Below are 23,409 nucleotides of genomic sequence, written 5' to 3'. Positions count from 1 at the left end.
GATTACTGTACAACAAAATGTAAAAGAATATATGAATATATCTTTCACTCTGTGCTTTTTGTTACTGACAACGAACAGCTCATTAATTAAAGTGACTGTTTTATTGTCATAGGCATGTGCCCCAATACAGGCGGGATTATTTTTAATTAAATGGTCTGAAGCAGTGAGCAGAAGGAAAAGATTTTCATACAATTTGCCTTCCTCAAATTGCTAAATTCTAAGGAATGTTTTGCTTTTTAATGGAACAGTATTTCCCTTCAAAACCCAGGCGCTGTCAAATAGTTGCTGTTGCTTTGATGGAGAGGGCAGTGTTTAATTAAAATATTCTAGAAGAGCCATGACATTGCTCTGAAAGAGCATTGAGATCAATATATTCTGCCTCAGCGACATGTTAAAGCGGTGGTTTAAAACATTTCCGCTGCAAATATTGACACACTCCCAGGAGGGAATCCTCCGCAAAAGTTGGCACTCCTGGAGATTCCTGTCTTATCTTTGGAAAGGCCATGTCAACCAGCCATCGGGAAACAGTGTTATCATTGCAGAGTTATTTTTTTCCTCTTTAGCCTCCCATTGTGTTGTTCACAGGAAATCAGAGGGCATGTTGTTGGACAAGGATTACATGTTACGTGAAGAAGGAGTTATCGATGGACTATGTAGGAACAGTAATAATATTAATGGAAGTGTTTTGGAAATTGGGATAACATTATGTTAGGTTGCATAGTTTAGGCAAAGAATACTGGTTAAAGGAAATGAATGTGAAATACAGGTTGATACTGCAAAATATATTGACATACCAAAGGGATATAATTTTATATGCAGAAAATGTTATGGAAAATATTTTTAATAATGTGTATGGAGTAATTTGGTCCAAATATTTGCAGGAAGGGAGTTGGGCGTGTGTTGCTTGGCAAAACATAGAAATGCCTGGAATGTGGGGGGTCTGCTTAAATCAACAGTGGGAGCTCCTTATCATTTTTTAAAAACTTAGTTTCAAACCCAGTTTTTGACTAAATAGACAGTCTAGTTTGGCTGTTGGGCAGCAGTAATCCAGCAGCAGAATGTTGCAGTTTGGGGCAGCTTAGATTTATCTCCAAGTAACAGGAGCATTGCGGGAAATGGGTTGGTGGAGTTGAACTGGCACTCAAGAGGTGGTGCATGGCAAAACATTGCAACTTGATGGGTGAGGGGGGATTCAAAAGTTGTGAGGAACCAGGAAAAGATTTTGGGTTGGAGGCTGTGCAGTCAGATGGATGATCACTTGGGGGTGGGGGTTGGCAGGAAACATTGTGGGCTTTTGTGGGGGGGGAGGGGTGGGGGTGATTTGACTGGTAACTGCAGGGGAGGAGGGACTGGGAAAGATTGTAGGTTTGGAGGGGCAGAAGGTTACTTGAAGAGTGAGGGTGTAGGGTAGGGGTGGGGGTGCAGGGGCGGTGGTGGTAGGTGGAAGCACAACTGCTCCTCTTGGCCCACAAGGAATGCTGCCAAATAAAGCATTGAATCCAGCTGTTCTCACCTCCTTTTAAGCTGCAAGCTTTGTGAAGCCTGGGTGTCCTGGCCGGCCAGCATTAAATTTTAAATGGCTGCCAGAATATCACAAAGAGAACCTTATTCAAATCTTGTTATTTCTGACCTGTTTCTCCACGGTTGGCCACCACAATGCCAAGTGATTAAACTTTAATGACTTTATTGCATGGCTGCCTATTAAGAATATTCTCAACAATTCTAAATACAGTAAATGTGGCACATGGTTATGTTGGAGACAAAATAAATCTTAATTTAATTTGTAAGAGCAGCACCTCATTGGTGAAATAATATGCTATGTAACTCAAAAACAAACTAGAAAACATAAGCCAAGAAATTGTGTCCAAATTTAGGTGGAACTGTGCATAAATATTGCTTAGACATTGGACAACATTTCTGCACTATAAAGGTTCGCAAAGGTACCCTTTTTAAATTTATGAACTATATGCTGCACGCAGGCATTCACAGTTTCCGTTCTGACTGGAAAAAAATGTTTCTATGCAACTCTCCTTGCTCAGCCCCAGGGAAATCAAGATGCTAAATGAAGAATGAACAATGTTGGAGCAAGCTACGATATATTCGAGAGGTTTACAAAGTTATCCAGACACTGAAATTTTTGAACATATTCAGACATCCTGACTTTTCTCCCTTGTAGCTATCGCTCACGCTTCTTTCTGTGGTGGCTGGTGACCTCTGTGACAGGTGAAGTATAGCTATATATACCTAATCAAGCCAGCATGTTACCATGGCAATGAATCCTTCCTGTGCAATCCCAGCACCAGTCTCAAATTTTAGTTGTTTTTAATATTGGTGCAGTTTATGTTTGCAAGTGTTCAGCTGCTGCCATCAGACTTATGAATGGACCCACCTCGCATTAAGTTGATCTTTCTCTACACCCTAGCTATGACTGTAACACTACATTCTGCACCCTCTCCTTTCCTTCTTGGTGAACGGTATGCTCTGTATAGCGCGCAAGAAACAATACTTTTCACTGTATACTAATACATGTGACAATAATAAATCAAATCAAATATGCAAGAACTTTGATGTTTAGCCACTTGAATTCTCTTTGCTATTTAAAGATGGCACTAAGCGCAGAAAGGTGTAAATTAACAGAGGGGGGTGAGAATTGAAACAGTAAGTTTCAGCAACAGAATCATTGGCCATAATGCAATACTGTGCTTCAATTTTTGTAATTATATTTGAATGTGCAGTGTAAAAGACAGTTTTGCACCTGCGTTGTGACGGCAACACCAACATTGACCATGCCCCTCCCTCCCGCCACCTACACACAGTTTCACTTTTTGTTTCTTTGTTGTTGTCATTATGGCAATCACATTTTGCCAATCTTCTGGAGTCAAATTGGTTGGCTAAAAGTGCATTTTATCACTATGAGCTGCAAGTCCCTCAAATCTGGAACCATTCTCGTAAATCTATTCCAGACCCTCTCAAAAGCCTCCATGTGGGTTTGATTCCCGACTTGGGTCACTGTCTGTGTGGAGTTTGCACATTCTCCTCGTGTCTGCATGGGTTTCCTCCGGGTGCTCCGGTTTCCTCCCACAGTCCAAAGATGTGCGGGTTAGATTGATTGGCCATGCTAAAAATTGCACTTCGTGTCCTGAGATGCGTAGGTTAGAGGGATTAGTGGGTAAATATATAGGGATATGGGGGTAGGGCCTGGGTGGGATTGTGGTCGGTGCAGACTCGATGGGCCAAATGGCCTCTTTCTGTGCTGTAGGGGTTCTATGATTCTATGATCTTCCCTGAAGTGAAATCACCCAAATTTGGCACAATGCTCTTGATTTAAAACCCTGCTTGACCTTGGTCACCTTGGAGTCTGGGTGATATCATTGAGCATCAACTTTTAAGAATGACCTTCTCGCATCACATGACATTGACACTGCTGGAATCCAATTGTTAAATGGCAGCAGAAGTGAGCGGGTTTAGAAACAAAGTGGGAATCTCATGTTTAATCCTTTACCCATTCATAGATGAGGTTAATGTGTGATTTGTAGGTGGGCCTGTCTATACATATGTTGAATAATGATCTATGCATTCTCAGTCTGCTTCTCCAGTATATCCCAGTCCTATTTGGCCCTGCGTTGTGTTACCAAATTCATATTCTCCTCTTCACTGCTTTTGTTCATCTCCATGCCTGCCTGTGCCCATCTACTGCTCAAAACCTCATTATTGCTTCCATGTTCCACTATTTCAATATTCTTCTCACTGGCCTCCTATTTTCCAACTTGAGCTCATCCAAAACTCTATGTTCTTTGAATCCTGTCTTGCACCTGAATTCCTATTCCTTCATCACAGCACATGTTGATGGACGTCGGCTCCTGGCCCAGCAAGAACAGCAGCTTCTTCCCTGCTGCCATCAGACTTTTGAATGGACCTACCTTGCATTAAGTTGATCTTTCTCTACACCCGAGCTATAACTGTAAGACTACATTCTGCACTCTCTTGTTTCCTTTTCTATCAACAGTATGCTTTGTCTGTATAGCGCGCAAGAAACAATACTTTTCACTGTATACCAATACATGTGACAATAAATCAAATAAGCAATGTCTCAAATTTAACATTCTTATCCTCCTATTCAAATCCCTCACAGGCTCTTAATTTCTGTAACATCTTCAGTCTGAAAATTCTGCCAGAACTTCCAATTCTGGCCTCTTGAGCTTTTACTCGCCAGCGGCAGCCATACTTCAGCCAAAGTCTGGAACGTTCTCCCTGAATCTCACGCCTTCTTTCTGCTCCTTTTTCAAACCTACCTCCTTGACAAATCGTTTGCCATCTGTCGAGATGTGCCCTTGTTTGACTCAGTGTCATTATTTTGTCTGATGCTGATTGCCCATCTGTAAAGCACCTTGGGATGTTGGCTTCTGTTAAAGTTGCTATATGAAAATGAGTTGTTGTTGTTGTTGTTGTGACTAGGGGAATGTAATGGCTGGTTGCAGACTTTGTGCACCTGCCACCAAGTGTGCTGCCTAGGCAATTCTAAAATCCCTCAGCTGAAGTCAACATTTACTTATCGAGAATTGATAACTGCTGTGGATTAAAGCTGACTGTGTAAGCTCCTGTTGACAGATGAAATGTTTACTTTATAATTGCTCCACAGTCTAGACTCCCAGAGAAATAGCAGTCCCTCCAGCATGATCAAATGGTTATGTGGTAAATGCTTCTTAGCTGAACAACTGAGGAGAGTGACTTTTATTTTAACAACTTATAATCTTTAATACTGGCACACCTGCTCCGGAATCGGGGCAGGCGAGGTTTTTAGATCAGCATTCTCCATTGGCCTCGGGCGGGTGAGGTGGTAAAATTCCGACAATAGAGTCTAAAACACCACAGAGCCCAACAGGTCGATTCTGGTGTCTGTGCTGTATATATGCTTATTCGTACCAATGTTCCCTCTACTTTTCTCACACTGCCTTTGAGATTATCACCCGGTCATTCATCTGGGATCAAGGTTTGTGTGCCACTCATTTTGCCCTCTGCATGGCATCCTCGATTGCTATGCACCCGTGCAACACTGAGCCATAATGCATTTCAGTGCACAAATGGCCTCACTTCTTTTGGAGGAGGTCTGAATTTTTTCATCACCTCACACCATCTATCACTGGCATTATTATTTCCATCTTGGAGAGTTCTCCATTGTTTGGACAGCTGAGGCCATTATGAATGCTTGGGTGAGCTTCAAGTGCCAAGGTTTCAGAACAGCAGTGTCCAATTCATCTGAGAATGAATTACAATTTAAGAGGTTTTAAAAACAGATCATGCCTTTGATGTGGATTCTGGTTTGTTGACACAATCTACTAAGATTACAAGGTATTATACAGCTTTTTTTTTCATGTGGCAGAATGCATTTATTCTCAGTGTCAACGGTAAGAGTGTTTGATGAAAGTTTTTATTAGACGGTGAGAGATTTATGCTTTTCTTCAAGAAATGTACAATATTTTCCATTGATATTGCGTGGAATGCGAGGAATGTACAAAGTGGACACTCATGTTCCACTTTGTCGACAAAGTGGAACATGAGCTTCCAGGTTCCATGGAAGATGCATGGAGGGCACTTGGAGTGACAGTGGTTGGGTGGGAGAGTGTGAAGGGTGAGAGGTTATCTTTACGGGGCTTTCAAACCATGTTGGGTGCCGCCTATTACCGAGAACCAAGGTGGCCTTCTTACCAGCCTGCCCCACACTCCTCTCATAGCGGTTTGCTCTTCTTTATTATTATTTCTTAGCGTCACAAGTAGGCTTACATTAACGCTGCAATGAAGTTACTGTGAAAATCTCCTAGTTGCCACACTCCTGTTCGGGTACACTGAGGGAAAATTTAGCATGGCCAATCCACCTGACCAACATGTCTTTCAGACTGTGGGAGGAAACCCATGCAGACATGGGGTGAATGTGCAGACTCCGCGTAGACAGTGACCCAAGCCGGGAATCGAACCCAGGTCCCTGGAGCAGTGAGGCAGCAGTGCTAACCACAGTGCCACCATCGCAAACTGCACTGCAAACCCGAACCTTGTGGGAGAAGATTAAAAATCGTGCAAAGGTCACACGTCAGTTGGGAGTGCAGTTTGCAAACTACAAAACGGCTCGATTCACCAAACATGTTCCCAAGAGGAATATCCAACCACTTTCACCTCTCACCACTTTGACAAATCATATTCCACTCAAATGCCAGTAGATTCAATCCGAGTGGATCGTTCTTTTAACCCAGATTCACATTTTATGATTGAAAGTTGTCAAGATCCAGGGAGAAATGCTTGGCTTAAGTTATACTCAAATTGATGGAATACTTCAACTGAGGCAAAAGCTGAAACTTGGACATGACGACCATTCTCGCTTTACACAAATGCTACATTTAGAAAAAAAATGACAGTGGGATTGAGGAATTAAATGGGAGGATAGGCTTGCATCACAAGCAAAGTTTTGTGTTTTCTGACCACAGAAACAGATTAAATAATATCTGACCTGAATGTGTAATCTGAAGATTGTGAGGAATTGTCCAGACAATTAGAAAATTAAAATAAAACAAAAGCAATCGAGAGGTGAAGTTTTTTTTTACATTGTTTTGTTCCAGGGAGCTCGAGCTGCCACAGACATTCAACAGTGTACAGTGCTCATTTTGATTCAAAATGTTTCCAGGTTGAGAAATGAAAACTTAGTGCTTCTTAAGATCAAATTCAGATGTAAATTATACGGTGAATGGCAGAACCCTTAGGAGCATTGACATACAGAGGGATCTGAGCTTTCAGGTCCATGGATCCCTGTAATTGACAGCACAGGTGGATAAGGTGGTCAAGGAGGCATACAGCATGCTTGCGTTCATCGGCCAGGGCATAGTGTATAAAAGTTGGCAAGTTATGTTGCAGCTGTATCAAACTTTAGTTAGGCAGCATTTGAAATATTGCCTGCAGTTCTGGTCGCCACACCACCAGAAGGACCTGGATGCTTTGGAGAGGGTGCAAAGACGGTTTACTAGGATGTTGCCTGGTCTGGAGGGTTTCAGGTATGAGGAGAGGTTGAATAAACTCGGATTGTTTTCACTAGAGAGACAGAGGCTGAGATAACCTGATAGAAGTTTACAAAATTATGAAAGGCATAGATAGGATTGATAGAGGCTTTTTCCCAGGTGGAAGGATTGACCACAAGAGGGCACAGGTTTGAGGTGATTAAGTTTTTAGGGGAAACGTGCGGGGAAAGTTTTTCACACAGAGGGTGATGGTCGCCTAGAGGTGGTGGAAGTTAGCAACATTCAAGGTTTATCTTGATAGACACATGAACAGGAGGCGAACAGAGGGATAGAAACTGCGTAAATGGCGCAGGCTTGGTGGGCCGAAGAGCCTGTTCCTGTGCTGTGTTCTTTACACGAAGTAGAGGAAAATATCATGGCCCTTGATGGATTCATGCAGCCAAAGCCTAAGGATATTTCATTAGAACTAAAATCCTCAGTGAGTAAAAATATAAATACATTATCTTTATATGAATTTCTGTTTTAATGTCCAGTTGATACTGTATCCATGCACACATTCCAAAATAATTAATGATATAATTATTATGTTCCAGTGCGTCAGCCATTAGTACGGAGGAATTCAATATAATTCAAGATAATTGCAGGAACTATAGTTTGCCAGGTCCTTAATACCGGTTGTCAATTGTATGTTTGTGACAATAGTATTCAGCAGTTTTCTCATGGTACTTACTACTAAAGTTGTATTTATAGGAGACAAATTTTACTGTCGTCACTTTTGATGCTGCGTCCGGATAATTGTGGACTCAAACTCCATTCCAGAGTCTTGACCACATAACACATGTAAATGCTTTAGTGTCACACGGAGGGTATCATGTGCTGTCCCATGTGCTGCATTTTGGATGAGATCTTAAGCAAAGTCACCACTCTTGTGCTATCCGGTGGACATAAAAACTCTCACAGTAATATTCAAAGAAGAGCAAGTTTTCCTGGTTTGTTGATCAACAATCATCCTTTCATTATGGCAGAGTATTTGGCCATTTATTTCAATGCAGTTTGTGGGACCTTGCTATGTGCAAATTTGCTGTCATGTTTCTCTGTATCATATTGTCTGTACCTTTAAGACTTGATTACCTGTAAAGACTCGCATTCCAACCATTCTTTTGTAAATTGAGTTTGTGTTTTTATATGCCCTGTTTGTGAACTGAAATCCCACTCACTTGACGAAGGAGTAGTGAGTGCTCCGAAAGCTAGTGGCTTTTGCTACCAAATAAACCTGTTGGACTTTAACCTGGTGTTGTGAGACTTCTTACTGTGTTTACCCAGTCCAACGCTGGCATCTCCACATCTCTGTATTACAACAGTGACTACGCATCAGAAGTACTTAATTGTGGTTGTGGAAGGCTTTGGGACTTCCTGATATCATTAAGGCTGCTTTCTTTTTGTCTGATTTTGAAGGAATCATAGAATCTCTACAGTGCAGAGGGAGGCCATTTGGCTCATCGAGCCTGCACCGACAACAATCCCACCCAGGTACTGTCCTATCCTCGTAACCCCACAAATTTACCCTCCTGATTCCCTGACACTAAGGAGCAATTTAGCATGGCCAATCCACCTAACCTGCACATCTTTGGACTGTAGGAGGAAACCGGAGCACCCGGAGGAAACCCACGGAGAACGTGCAAACTCCACACAGTCACCTGAGGCCGGAATTGAACCCGGGTTCTTGACACTGTGAGAAGGCAGTGCTAACCACTGTGCCACCCATGGATACACTTTTTAATATAAAATTATATCTGGAAATATTGATGAGAAACAGTAAATTAGTCAGCGCCTGAACCCACTCAAAGCCAGAATTTTCCAGCTCTTCACCCCAGCGGGTTCTTCTAGTCACACCTATGTGAGCACAGGTTTCAGTGGCTCGTCAGCCTCACATGTCTGCTGCCCTTGTCATTCTGTTGGTTGAGAGTTTAGAAGGCATTATCAAAGGCACCGTGATGAATTACTGCAGTGCACACTGTAGGTGATATACACTGCTGCACTGTGCACCAGTGGTAGTGGGAGTGAATTTTTAGGGTGGTAGGTAGGATTCTGATCAAGCAAATTACCTTGTCTTGAACTGCACTCAATCAGGCAAGTGGGGAGTTCTCCATCATGCTCCTGTTGTGTGCCCTGTGGATGGTGGACAGGTTTTAGGGAGTTGGGAAGTGAGTTACCACAAAATCCCTGGTCTCTGACCTGCTGTTGTGTCTACAGTATTTATATGGCTGGTCCAGTTAATTTTTTATTCAATGGTAACCCCCAAAATGTTGCTGGTCAGGGTGTCAGCAATGATAATGATGCTGAATGTCAGGAAAAGATCTTTCAATTCTCTATTTTTGGACATGGTCATTGCCTGGCACTTGTGTGGCTCAAATGTTACATTGTACTTGTAAGTCCAAGCCTGAATGTTGTCCAGGTCTTGTTGTATGTAGGCAGGACCTCAGTATTTGAGGACTGGCAAATGGTACTGAACACAGCAATCATTACCAATATCCCCACTACCACCTGCTGAACTGAAGCCATTTTTAGCTTTCAAAAAGTCAGCTAAGCATTTATAATGGCCACAGGCATCATAATAAAACCTCCAGATACATTGTCTGAAAGTGACAGAGCATAATGGTGCCCCATTTCCAATATGTAGCAGAATGCCTGTCACTTGAGGAGAGCAAATACATAGATTTTATTCAACTTTCAAAAGTAGTGTGTTTTTAAACAGCCAGAGCTGTCAGTCAATTTAAATCACAGTGCAAGGCATGACAGCAGAGACTATATTTTTTAATGTGCCTTTCCAATGGCAAAGGTGCTATAATACACGTGAACAATTACATAAAGGTTCAGATCCCTGTGATGGATCACTGCTTTCAGAACACATCTACATTACAATGTACCACCTTTAAATAGTGACATTCTAAGGTGTTGAAACTGTTTATACCTACTTTCAGAGTACTCCCAACTCCTCAGCAGGTTTCCCACTGTGGTCACAAATCCCCCAAGGAGGTACTTTATTTAGGCTTCGAAAACCCACACCACCAAATGAAGATAGTGTACAAGAGGAAAGACAATTTTCCTGTGGCCCTTATAATGGGGACTCTGACTCGACAAGAGGTACTTGTGCGTTTTGCACCCAAGGCCTTCCTGAAAAGGCCACACAAAAATGGTTTGGGGCTGGGAAGGCCGAGAAAAACTGATTCCCCAGCAAAACAAAACTTAAGTTCAGTGTTTTTCAGCTTATCCATTGGGAGTTGGAAATCCAGCCATTTCTCTTCAGCTAACGGGCAGCCAAGTTTGCTTGCGAACAATTGTAACAATATGATCGGGTGGTATTTAATGCAATTTCTTCTATCTTTTCTTGCTGACATTTTCTGATTTTACTCTTGGATTGCCCATAGAAAGGCAGCAAAAGTTTCCCCAGAGTGCTTTCTAGCATTGTTACAAGCGAGGCCTTTGTGCTGTCACATTATCCTTCTGTCTGTGTCTTCCAAACTATTTTCTCATCTCGTTAACTCATCTCCATTGCTTTTCTCTCATCTGATTTTGGGGTCCTTTTTTAAAAAAAAATAATTTAGCTGGGAACTGTAAGTTATGTTCTGCAGTGTGTCCTCTTTTATCTCAAAAATTTAAAATCCATATCGGATTTTCAGCTAACGTCGTACCCGACTTTCTATTATCAAATTGTCACTGCCTTTTGAAAATGAACAGAAGAAACCTTCATGCCTTTGACTTTGTTCTCAGCAGAAGTCTCATTGATAATAATAGCCAACCATTGTAGGAAGTCAGAATCTTCTGAATTCCTTCAACGGGCTGTTTGGGATTTTACAGATGGTTTCGGTACGGGCCTAAATTCTGAAAATGGCAACTATCTTTGAAAATATAAGTAGTTATCATTTATAAAGGTGTTTTTGTGTAACTGTGATAAAGTAAACATATTAAATTGCATTTGTTGCATTGCATTTCATTCGGAAAATGCCATGGATGTGTGAAGCTGTAAATGAAAAAGAAATAAGTGATTCAGTTCACTTGTGGACTTCAGTTGCCTTCTTCAAATAATGAGCAAACTACCAATGCATTAGCGCGCTTATACATTCGAGTTACTTCAATATTTTCAAGAAGCTTTGACTTTGTAATGGCTTCAAACAACAATTCACAGAGGATGATCAATTCCTTATTTTTCCTTCCAGATCTTGTTTTTTTTTTCATCATGTTTCTTTTATAGCTTTTTAGTTATATTTATAGCGATTACTGTTGATGCAACTGAGCCATCAGACACATGACCTATTCCCAGGTTTCTCTCAAAGCTGTTTTGTAACCAGTCATCAGGCAACCTATAACGCTATGCCTCAGGGATCAGTGCTGGGCCCACTGTTATTTGTCATTTATATTAATGATTTGGGTGAGAATATAGGAGGCATGGTTAGTAAGTTTGCAGATGACACCAAGATTGGTGGCATAGTGGACAGTGAAGAAAGTTATCTCCAATTGCAACGGGATCTTGATTAATTGGGCCAGTGGGCTGACGAATGGCAGATGGAGTTTAATTTAGACAAATGCGAGGTGATGCATTTTGGTAGATTGAGCCAGAGCAGGACTTACTCAGTTAATAGTAGGGTGTTGGGGAGAGTTACAGAACAAAGAGATCTAGGGGTACATGTTCATAGCTCCTTGAAAGTGGTGTCACATGTGGACAGAGTGGTGAAGAAGGCATTCGGCGTGCTTGGTTTCATCGGTCAGAACATTGAATACAGGAGTTGGAATGTCTTGTTGAAGTTGTACAAGACATTGGTAAGGCCACACTTGGAATACTGTTTGCAATTCTGGTCACCCTGTTATAGAAAGGATATTATTAAACTAGAAAGAGTGCAGAAAAGATTTACTAGGATGCTACCAGGACTTGATGGATTGAGTTATAAGGAGAGGCTGTATAGACTGGGACTTTTTTCTCTGGAGCGTAGGCAGCTGAGGGGTGATCTTATAGAGGTCTATAAAATAATGAGGGGCACAGATCAGCTAGATAGTCAACATCTTTTCCCAAAGTAGGGGAGTCTAAAACTAAAGGCCATAGGTTTAAGGTGAGAGGGGAGAGATACAAAAGTGTCCAGAGGGGCAATTTTTTGACACAGAGGGTGGTGAGTGTCTGGAACAAGCTGCCAGAGGTAGTAGTAGAGGCGGGTACAATTTTGTCTTTTAAAAAGCATTTAGATAGTTACATGGGTATGATGGGTGTAGAGGGATATGGGCCAAATGCAGGCAATTGGGACTAGCTTAGGGGTTTTAAAAAGAAAGGGCGGCATGGACAAGTTGGGCCGAAAGGCCTGTTTCCATGCTGTAAACCTCTATGACTCTATAAGAATGGCCTGAATTACCTGATAGTCCAAACCTTCCAGTAGAGAAGCATTTTTCCTATTTTGAAAGGATTTACCATGATGTTCCACTTTGGTTGAAATCAAGAATGCATCACACAACAATTGTGACTGTCTGTGTGGAGTTTGCACGTTCTACCCGTGTCTGCGTGGGTTTCCCTCCGGGTGCTCCCATTTCTTCCCACAGTCCAACAACATGTGGGTTAGGTTGACTGGCCATGCGAAACTGCCCTCTATTATCAGCGGAATTAGTAAGGTAAATATGTGGGATTACAGAGACAGGGCCTGGGTGGGATTGTTGTCAGTGCAGGCTTGATGGGCCTAATGGCCTCCTCCTGCACTGTAGGGAGTCTATGATTCCATGATTTGTGAAATCACATCATGCCAATCTGTCATGAAGTGATGTTTATATGATTGGAAAGATCAATTTTTTTTTCTTGAAAGTTACGAGGTGACAATCCATTGATTTATGTGAACCATCTTTATTTTCCTGGAAGAACTATATTGAAATCACATTGGGACGAATAATGTTAGCCTTATTGCAGTTCTGATTGTGATTAAAGTGAAGTTACACTTCATAACTTTATGATTAACGAGAACTGAAGAGGTCATTGGACAAAGTGGTAATGTTATGTGACACAAAATCATTCATGTTATGTGATACACACCATTGTTTATCCTAGTCACAGGGTTAAAATCCTGGAACTCCCTTCCCAACAGCACTGAGGGTGTTTGGACCACCACAAAGACTGCAGCAGTTTAAGAAGGCAAGCTAGAGATGGGAAATAAATGTTGGCATTGCTAGTGACTTCCATATCTCAAAAATCAATATTAATCAAGAATCATTATTTAGTGAAGGTTCATCTTGCTGGATAATTGTAACTAACTTCATAGAAACAATTAAACATTGTAATATATTCTCCTGCAGTTAATAGATTACACACATAAACAGAGAATATTGAATTTTTGTGTATTGTCATTTGGAATCAGTCTGCGGAGTTAATTATATTATATTTCCAAAAGAAGGGTAGCGTAGGCTGTATGGGACCAGGTGCCAGAATTGATTAGAATATTGCTGTTTGCCCTGTAGGCATTGGTTTTAATTTGTGCCAATCTAATGAAATGGGAGCCTCTGAGTCCTTAGCAAAATTAGTTTGGGCAATTTCATCTGGGTTCTCAGTGATAAATCTCTTCATTTTTAATTTCTGGATTCTTAATTGATTTTATCACATCGGAATTTTTAGCAAGCAGAAAAATGGCCATTCAGCTCAACAAGACCTTCCATCCTTTTCAATAGATTGGCGTCACCTCTTAGCTTGCTCATCAGATTCCATCTATCGCCAGCACTGTGTTAGTGAACTTTTTGTGCCAGATTATATAGTTTTGTTCAGTGGCCTTCATGACATCTCACCACACAGGTGTATTGCCTTTCAGACAAAACTGTTCTGCCTGACTTTTGCCTTTGTAAATAACTCCCCAATTTTGACTTTACCTCGATGTTTGAAATCTTCACCGTAATGAACTGTGTGCCTAACTCGGTTTTGTCAAGCTCAAAATGCTCATTCGGGCTCCTGTAAGAGAATAGTAATGTGTTTTATGAAGCAAGGTAGGAGGTCCTCTGCGAATAAAGTTCAAAGTTTATTCATTGGTGTCACAAGTAGGCTTGCATTGACACTGCAATGAAGTTATTGTGAAAATCCCTTAGTTGCCACACTCCGGCGCCAGTTCGGAAACATTGAGGGAGAATTTAGCATGGCCGATGCACCTAACCAGCACGTCTTTCACAAGCTTAGATGGTATACCTTTAAGTGGAATTCCATCTCTCGGTTTGTCTGACACTTGGCAAACTTTGTCCGCGGGGAATATTGAGTTTAAATATATAGAGGCTATAAGTTGAAATGGGATTCCAATTATATGTGTTTCAAGCCATAGCAGGAAAGCTGCTAGACCATCATATATTTTTTCTTACAATTTAAATATTAAACATGAACTCATGTTTAATAAATTTTGTTTCCCCGCAGGAATCTTTTGGACAGAGATACATTTTCTAAGTCAGACCCAAGTAAGTAACCAGAGATTTCCGTGTTCCAATTGTTTGCATGACTTATATAAAATCTTGGCTTGTCTGGGCTGTTATTTGATACTAAGACACAATAGCAATGATACTCTGTAAACCACTTCCTGTTATTGCAAACCACAAACTAAATTATTCCATATTTTACTCTTTTAACGTGATAATTATTTTTGAGAAGGTTTGCATTTTAACTTAGTGACACTCTTAAGTATTTATCTAAACGGAAGGAAAAAATTGGATTGCTTATTCTATCTTTATTCTTGTAATTTGATAACATGTTGCATGATAGGCCCATAACAAATGATAGAAAATATGGCTGAAGGGATGACAAAAATGCTTTAATGAAGAACAGAGGATAGAGGTAAGGGGTAGTCCTTCAGATAGGAAGAAGGTAGAAAGTGATGTTCCACGGGACTAGCATGGGAGCATCGTTATTCACCATTTCTATAAATGGTTTGGATTTGGAAACAGTAATTAACTGGAAGGTATAGCTAACACTGAGGGGGAATGGCAAAAGGGCTTTTTAAGATGGATAAATGTGGGGTGACGCATTTTAATAGAAAAAACAGAAACATCGCCTACACCTAAAAAGATGAAAATGTAGAAGGGAAAATGGATCAAGGGATACAAGTGAACACATCATTAAAAGCTGCCTTGCAAGTCAGCAAAGCATTTATAAATGGTAACAAAGCATGGGAATTTATTTCTAGGACTATAAGTTATGAAGGGAAATAATGTTCAACTTGAATCGGTAAGGGTGGACTTAGACGAGTGTGGATAGTTCTGATTTCTATACTGGAAAATGCTTGTGGAAGCATTGGAGGAAATATAGTGCTGGAATGGTAGCAGATTGAGAGATTACAGCTACCAGGCTGGGGAAAGCTCTTTCGGAAAGAGAAGATAGACAGGAGATCTCATGGAGGTTTTTGAGATAATGATTGGGCATGATAGTGTCGGTTTGGAAAGGATATTTCCATTCACAGGAGAAAGCAAAACTAGGAACCATAGGTACAAAATAACTGCTAATAAACTGAGTAGCGAAGTAAAGAGACAGTTCTTTACTTGGAGATTGGTTGAAATGTAGAAGTCGCCACCACAGGATATGTTGATGCAAATAGCTTAGATGTTTTCAAGAGAAAATTTGACAAAGGCCCAAGAATGAACAGAATGGAAAGATGCACTAAAAGGCTGAGATACAGGAAATGGAACGGGAGGAAACTTATATGCAGCACAAACACCAACACAGGAAGGTTAGGCAGAATGGCCTGTTATGTGCTCTATGTAATTTTGGCAACTTTGTTCTGTGCTTTTAGAAACTAAGTTGTATGTACATTAACCTTCATTATAATTTTTATTCTTTTACGAACTTTTACCTTTTTGTTGATGTATTCTGTTCTGCTTCTTCATCCTGTCTTTAGCTCGTATGCAAATAAATTTTTGAAAAGATCGAATAGTACAAATTATTTTCTATGATACGTTTCCTGATTTGATTGAAAGTGAATCAACTAAAAGCTTATCAATTACTGGGTAGCAGGTTGGCATGTGTTGCAGTCATGTGTATTGCAGCAAATTTTCAGCAAATGTTAATTTGAAATTAGATTTTCATTTTCATAGCTAAGTGACTTTGGAAAATAATACTCTTTATTCTGGATATTACTCATATCCAAAGGGGCTATTTGGAAATGTCTTAAAGCATTAATATTTTCAAAACAAATCGATGGATTATTTGAAAAGTGTGAGGTATTTGTATTAATTCTTATTGGCTTACTGAGCTTCGCTGTATTAATGTATTCATCTATTCAAAGTAACATCATAAGCCCCAGTGCAGGAAACAGGCAGAGAAGAAGCAGCTATGTAAGAGAACACATATCTGTAAATTAAGCTCCGTTGGTTTAAGACCTCCATGCTCCCTAGCGTCATTCTCTAATAAACAACATAAAAACTGTCGACGAGGTTGACAAACGGCACTTGTTAGCCAACTGGGAAGACAAATTTACTAAGGAAAACGTCAGGAACAGAAAATTTAGAAGTTTTTCACGTGTGCTCTGGACCTGACTGGCTAATTGCTGCAGAGTATAGAGTTGGGTGTGTTGAATGAGGGTGAAGCTCAGATTGTTGCCTTGTGTGAAAGAAAAATCAAGGTAGCTGCTGGAAACATGTTGCGAAATGTGCATATGGGAAACCTCCATTAGTAGAAAAATGGCGGGAGTTTTTGGTGTCCTGGCGAGAATGTGGAGCTATGGAGCTTTACACCCAGCGTTTTGATTATTTTGCGTAGGCAAACAAAATAGCTCAAGATATTAAAGTGCCCCCTTTACTGAGTATGATCTGGGGAAAACTGTTTGATCTCCTCCGTAGTTTAGTACAATCTGAGAAGCCAGGCACTAAAATGTATGAACAGATGTAGATATTTTGCAAGCACAGTTTTTGCCAAAACCCTTGGTGATTGCAGAAGCTTTAGATTCCACAAAAGAAGCCAAGAAGGGGAGCCAATTATGCAATTTGCTTAAAAGACTTGCACAATATTGTGAGTTTGGAGATGTGCTGAATGACACTATTTGGGACAGATTTATCTGTGATCTGCATAGTGAAGCAATACAGAAAGGTTTTCTAATGGAGAATAATCTTACTCTGAAAAAGGCCATGAAAATAGCTGTTTCCATGGAACTGGCTGCAAAAGTAGCTCAGCCAATGAGTTTGTGTGCTATAATCTACAAAATGGCGACTGAATTGACATCCAAGAACCTTGAAATTCGTACATATCACTAGTGTGCAAAGCCAGACATTCTCCAACTGAATGCTGATGTAAAGACATAGTATGTCGAAGCTGTGGAAAAAACAGACACGTAGCGCATGCCTGCTGGAAAAAAAAGCTCTAAGTAAAAATAAGAAACAAGAACAAACCAGGACAGCATTTAAAGGAGAAATATTCATGATGTACAAAAGGATCGAGAAAAATGTAGCGACCCTCAGTCTGAGGAGGAATTATCACTGCATTTGTTAATCATTGCTGATGCTGCACACCGATACTGGGCCAATCCAGTGCTAGATGAACAGTCAGTAAGGATGGTAGCTTGTACTGGGGCAGCAGTGTCGCTGGTGCCAGAGGCTGTTTACAAGGAGAAACTTGAACACATTGCCTTCAAGTTGTCAAAGATAGTGCTGAAGACACACATAGCATGCGAAAATTGAAGAGAACGTTGGAATATGTTCTTCCTGTGCGAAGGTAAGAAACTTGTCACCCTCATCACCACTGCATCCATGGGAATAGTCTGAAGAGGACTGGCAATGAATGCATTTTGCTGGACCTTTTGAAGGGCATATGTACTTAGTATTGGTCAGTGATCACATTAAATGGCCAGAAGTCACTGCGGTGAAATCTAATTCATCAAAGAAGACTATTGAGAAGATAGAAGTATTTAGTCATTATGGATTCCCCGAACAACTGGGAAGCAGCAATGGACCTCAATTTGTCTCACAAGAATTCAAAGGTTTATTACAGGAGAATGGTATTCAATATAGTGGGTGGGATTCTCTAGCCTCATTCGTCCTGAAACCAGAGGATCCCACCTGAGGGCAACAGACTTTTGTATAGTACACCCCTCGCCCGCTCTGATTCCCGTGGCGGGTGGGACAGTAAAATTTGCCCCATTATGTCCACACTGGATCATGCTGCTACTAATGGGCCAGCAGAATGTTTCATCCAAACCATGAAGCATACCTTGAAAGCAACCAGGGAACAAGGTTCACTGATCAAATGTTTTTACTAAGTTCTACTAGTGTATTGGAATACTGCATTTCCACGACCAAGACCTCTCTTGCAGTACTAATGATAAAAAGGCAACTGCAATTGACATTTGATCTGTTGAAAGCTTTGAAAACTGAAGAGATTGTACAAAAGCAACAAGGAGAGATGGAATAGCAGGAAAGCAAAGCATAAAGTTTCCACCAAGGACAAGGAGTTTTGGCTTGGAATTACTTCACAGGAGAGAAATGGGTTCCTGACACAATCCTTGCACAGACTGGACCTCTCTCTTATACTGTCCAGACCAGAGATAACATTATCTGGAGGAGACATGTGGACAAACTATTGATGGGAAGAACCGATGCATCAGAATCAGAACCTGCTGGGAATCCAGATTTAACCATACAAAGTCCTGACCTGAACCTTCCTACAACCCTGACACCCAACAGACAATGTTGAGGAAAGCAATACCTCATCTACTGATCAGACACAGAGACAGCCTCCAGTTCCTATGGCAACGCCGGTCAAACCAACCAGCGATGATAGTGGAAAGATAAGAATCCCAGAGGTTACCCCCAGTGTTATGAAGAAGATGCCAGAGATTTGCGGTCAACCTCTAGACAGTCTGGCTTATTAATAGTGACTTACTTACTGATTATTGTTCGTGTCAAACTTGTTTCAGAGGTTCAATTTAAGGGGGAGGAAGTGTTATGTATATGGATTAATTATTATTGGCTTACTGAGTTTTGCTGTATTAATGTATTCACTGGAAGTAATGACATAAGTCCATAGCGTGGGAAACAGGCAGAGAAGAAGCAGCCATGTAAGTGAACAGACACCTGTAAATAAAGCTCCATTGTTTTAAATCCTCCATGCTCCCTTGTGATATTCTCCAATATACATCAGTTATGAGTAACAGATTTTAAAAGCTAAATGAGAAATAGTTGATGTCACAGTTTTGAGATACCGGCTGCAATTTTATGGCCTCACTTGTCCCGAAAACATAAAATCCCCATCCAAGGTCAACAAACCTTCCCTTTGTCCACCCTTCGCCCGCTCCGAATCCCATGGAGAGCGGGTGGTAGAATTCCAGCAAACCTATCAATGTGGGGACATGAAGTACTCATGCTTTTGTAACTGTGGTAAATAAGGGAACAAGCAGAGAGATAGTAAAATGATCCATGTTATCAGTTGCTGTGTCAAAAACATACTTATTGTCCCTTTTCCCCAAGCAAGTCCCAATTAGATTTATTTTATTAATATTTCATTTGTCAGAAAAGACTGGCCAGCTTAAAGTTTCATTGCCTTGGTTACTTTCACTGCAGTCCTCAAAATGTCACCCATACTAATAAATAATGCTGTCATTAATGAATTGGTTCCATTACATGATTATATTATTGCTGCTTGAGTTTTGACAGTAACATCACACTTGGTGAAAATGATTTAATATAAATGCAAATTCTGTCTTGTTTGTTATTAAATACTCATATGCGAAAACGGGACTAGCGGCTTTGTGAGTGGAGATGTTTCCTCTCAAGAGGCAGCTAGATAGTAATGATCCCTTAATTGCAATGTTAATGGTAGAACAGCATTCTGGCAATTGGAGATAGGGAAATATCCATCTATATGTGCTCGGTGTGATAAAAGGAGGGACGAGAAAGACACAGGTGAATGGCCGACAGAAGCTGGCAACTCAAGTAAGGGTTGACAAATGGACGAAAGTGATTATGTTAAATTGGTCAAATTTGCAGATGATACTAAAGTAGAAGGGGTATAAATCATTGGAAGCAGCTCAGAAATCACTGAATGAGCCGGATGTAATATTTAATTGGGTGTACCAGTGACAGATTACATTTCACCTGGACAAATGGTAAGTGATTGCATGTCAAAAATAAAAGCGGGTAATATACATTTCATTTCCAAAATAACGAGATAATGAGAAAAGTTATTCGGGCAAAGTTTAGTTTATCTGTTGAGAAAGAGGCTGAATTTTCCCGAGTTCAACATCCAACAGGTTCTCAAATGATTCCTGAGTTTTTACCTCCACTATCTGAAACCCCATGTTCAACAGAGCAGCAATCAAGGAATCCATTAATATTCTGAATTGTGTAACCAGGTCAGTAATAAATAACACAAGAACAGAGGACGCTGGAAAAAATCAGCAGGTCTGCCAGCATCTATCAGGAGAGAAACAGAGTTAACGCTTTGAGTCTGTAGAGAGAATGTACAAACTACAACAAAAAGTAGAGACTTTAAGAATAAAAGATTTGCACATCCTTCAATTTGGTCTATTGTATTTGTTGCTCCTAATGCAATTAAAAAGGGGAGACCAACTGCAGTCTGGATGACTACTTTGTGGAATGCCTTTGCTCAGTCTGCAAGCATGATCCCAATGTACTTGTTGCTAGCCATTTTAACTCAACACCTTGTTGTCATGCTCACATGTCTGTCCTTAAGCTGTCATGCCCATGTATGTCCTTAAGCTGTCATGCCCATGTATGTCCTTAAGCTGTCATGCCCATGTATGTCCTTAAGCTGTCATGCCCATGTATGTCCTTAAGCTGTCATGCCCATGTATGTCCTTAAGCTGTCATGCCCACGTCTATCCTTGGCCTGCTGCAATGCTCCAGTGAAGTCCGGCGCAAGCTGGAGGAGCAGCATATCTTCTCCCAGTCAGGCATGTTGCAGCCCTTGGGACTCAACGTTGAGTTCGGCAACATTAAATGTTGACCTTTCTCCTCCATCTGAAACCCCCTTTTTCATCTTTTTAAATATTCCATGCATGTATTACCTCGATGGAGAACATGCCCCTCCTGCTCTCACACCAGGCCATTTGTTGTTTGTTCTTAAAGTTGCTACTTTTTGTTGCAGATTCTACATTCTCCCTCCTTTCAGTTTGGATGAAAAGCCCAAAGACTTGAAACATTAACTCTGTGTCTCTCGTGACAGATGCTGCCAGACCTGCTGAGTTTCTCTAGCCTCCTCAGTTCTAGTTTCAGATTCCACCATCTGCAATGTTTTGCTTATTTCAGTAATAAACGAGGTAGAGGAACTGATGATCAAACCATATAGTGCTCTCATCAGATTATCCCTTGAGTACTGCCCATCTCTGGCCACCAAGAGAACGGATACGTTTCGACATTGGAGACCACAAGGTTGACATCTATTGTTGAACATGAGATTATGAGGAAATGCAGAGAGAGAGAGCTGGGCTTCTCAGCATTGATAACATACATCTGATTGGTAAGCTTAGGTTTAAAGTAAAGAGAATGGAAAAAAGTTTTTAAAATTACTTCCTGCTATATTGTGAGCAGGAAGATCAAGTTTAGAAACTTTGTTGCAGTGTTACAAGCCTACAAGTAAGCCTACTTGTAACTAATAAATAAACTTTTACTTTATATATGGCAGATTTAAGACTGATATCAGTAAGTTCTGAAAAGAAAAAGTGATCAATGCATGGAATGGCCTTCCAGATCGAGTTGGTGGAGATGAAAACTCTGGAATTATTTAAGAGCCTGTTGGATGCTGAACTTGGGACAATTTAAGTTCATTCTGGACCAATAAACTAAGCTTTGCCTGAATGGTTTTTCCCATCTATAGTTGTGATTTTGCAGATTGTTGCCCAGCTGAGTTTGGCTGGAAACCTCTGGTCTGCAAGGCCCTCCTCCACTAGATCACTGGGGAAATTGACAGGGTTCCTTTGTGCTCTGTTTTGACATGCACATTCACCTGGTCATTTTTTTGTCACCTATTTGCTGTATTTCTCTTTAAAATGTTCATTGTCCTGCAAATAAGACTCTCATAATCCATGAACTCATTTAGGTTTGTCATGGTGGCACAGTGGTTAGCACTGCTGCCTCACAGTGCCAGGGACCCAGCTTCCATTTCTGGCTTGGGACACTATCTGTGCAGAGTTTACGCGTTCTCCCCGTGTCTGTGTGTGTTTCCTCTGGATGCTCTAGTTTTCTTCCACAGTTCAAAGATGTGCAGGCTAGGTGGATTGTCCCTTCGTGTCAGGGGAACTAGCTGGGGCAAATGTATGGGGATAGGGCCTGGGTGGGATTGTGATCGGTGCAGACTCAATGGGCTGAATGGCCTCCTTCTGCACTGTTAGATTCAATGATGTAACCCTGGGCTGATGAAAATATGGTGACTCCTACCCCTTACTGGGCACTCCCTCTGGCAGTCCTTTGCTCTACCAGCCTTTGTAGTGATGTGTTCTCTTTCATTAGGTTCCAGTCTGAATTCTTTGATACTTGCTTCTCCCTTTGAGGTGCTCACTCTATAATAAGTCTCTATCTTCTTTAATGTTCTCCTTATTTACTGTCCTTACAAAGCTCTTAGTTAGATTTCCTTATTGAGCTGTGTACTATCCTCCAGCCTATGCAACAAAGGACCGATCATACACAGCAATTTCAAACCTCTGCTAACCTTCCTAGCCCTCTTTCCTCCAAATTAACCTTCACTTATGTCCTTTATTTTGGGTCCAATTGGCATATTCTGGCTGGTCCCTGGCTCTGGTTGTTGGAACTGTGAATTCGAGGGCTTATATGCAGTTTTATTTCGCCTGAATTAACAAATGAACCTTCTGGCAATAGCTGGGCAGCTAGTTTATATGCTTGTCATTCTGTGAACCATTTCTAACAATACATAAAGTTATAATGCAAATGTCTTTTCAATGAAGATTTTCTCTTTACAAATATAGAAATAGATACAAGATATTTGGGAGGATTTTGATATACACGGCAATAATATCACATGAAACAACAGCAAATTGCACTTATGTAGCACCTTTAACATGTGAAAATGCCCCACGTTATTGGACAAAAATTGACACCAGTTGGCACCCTGGCACAATGGTTAGTACTGCTGCCTCACAGCGCCAGGGACCCGGGTTCGATTCCATCCTTGGGTGACTGTGTGGAGTTTAAACATTCTCCTTGTGTCTGCGTGGGTTTCCTCCGAGTGCTCCGGTTTCCACCTACAGTCCAAAGATGCGCAGGTTAAGGTGGATTGATCATGTTAAATTGCCCCTTTGTGTCCAAGGATGTGTAGGTGAGGGGGATTAGCCATGGTAAATGTGCAGGGTTATGGGGATAAGGCAAAGGGGTGGGCCTGGGTAAGATGCGCTTTCGGCGAGTCTGGGCAAACCTGATGGGTCGAATGGTTTTTTTCTGCACTGGGGATTCTATA

The 23,409-nt window shown here is 41.0% G+C and overlaps 1 protein-coding gene across 2 annotated transcripts in view; it reads left to right on the top strand.

Moving 5' to 3' along the window:
• The window catches only part of LOC144507907 (copine-8), a 377,739-nt gene that overhangs the window by 48,350 nt on the left and 305,980 nt on the right, over positions 1-23,409 (top strand). For both annotated transcript variants that reach the window (XM_078235393.1, XM_078235392.1), the window contains exon 2: positions 14,419-14,459. In XM_078235393.1, coding sequence (XP_078091519.1) covers positions 14,419-14,459 — 41 coding nt within the window. The remainder of the gene's footprint in view (positions 1-14,418; positions 14,460-23,409) is intronic.

This window comes from Mustelus asterias, chromosome 19 (genome assembly GCF_964213995.1).
Source record: "Mustelus asterias chromosome 19, sMusAst1.hap1.1, whole genome shotgun sequence".
Classification (NCBI taxonomy): domain Eukaryota; kingdom Metazoa; phylum Chordata; class Chondrichthyes; order Carcharhiniformes; family Triakidae; genus Mustelus; species Mustelus asterias.
This window is presented reverse-complemented; position numbering and strand designations above follow the sequence as displayed.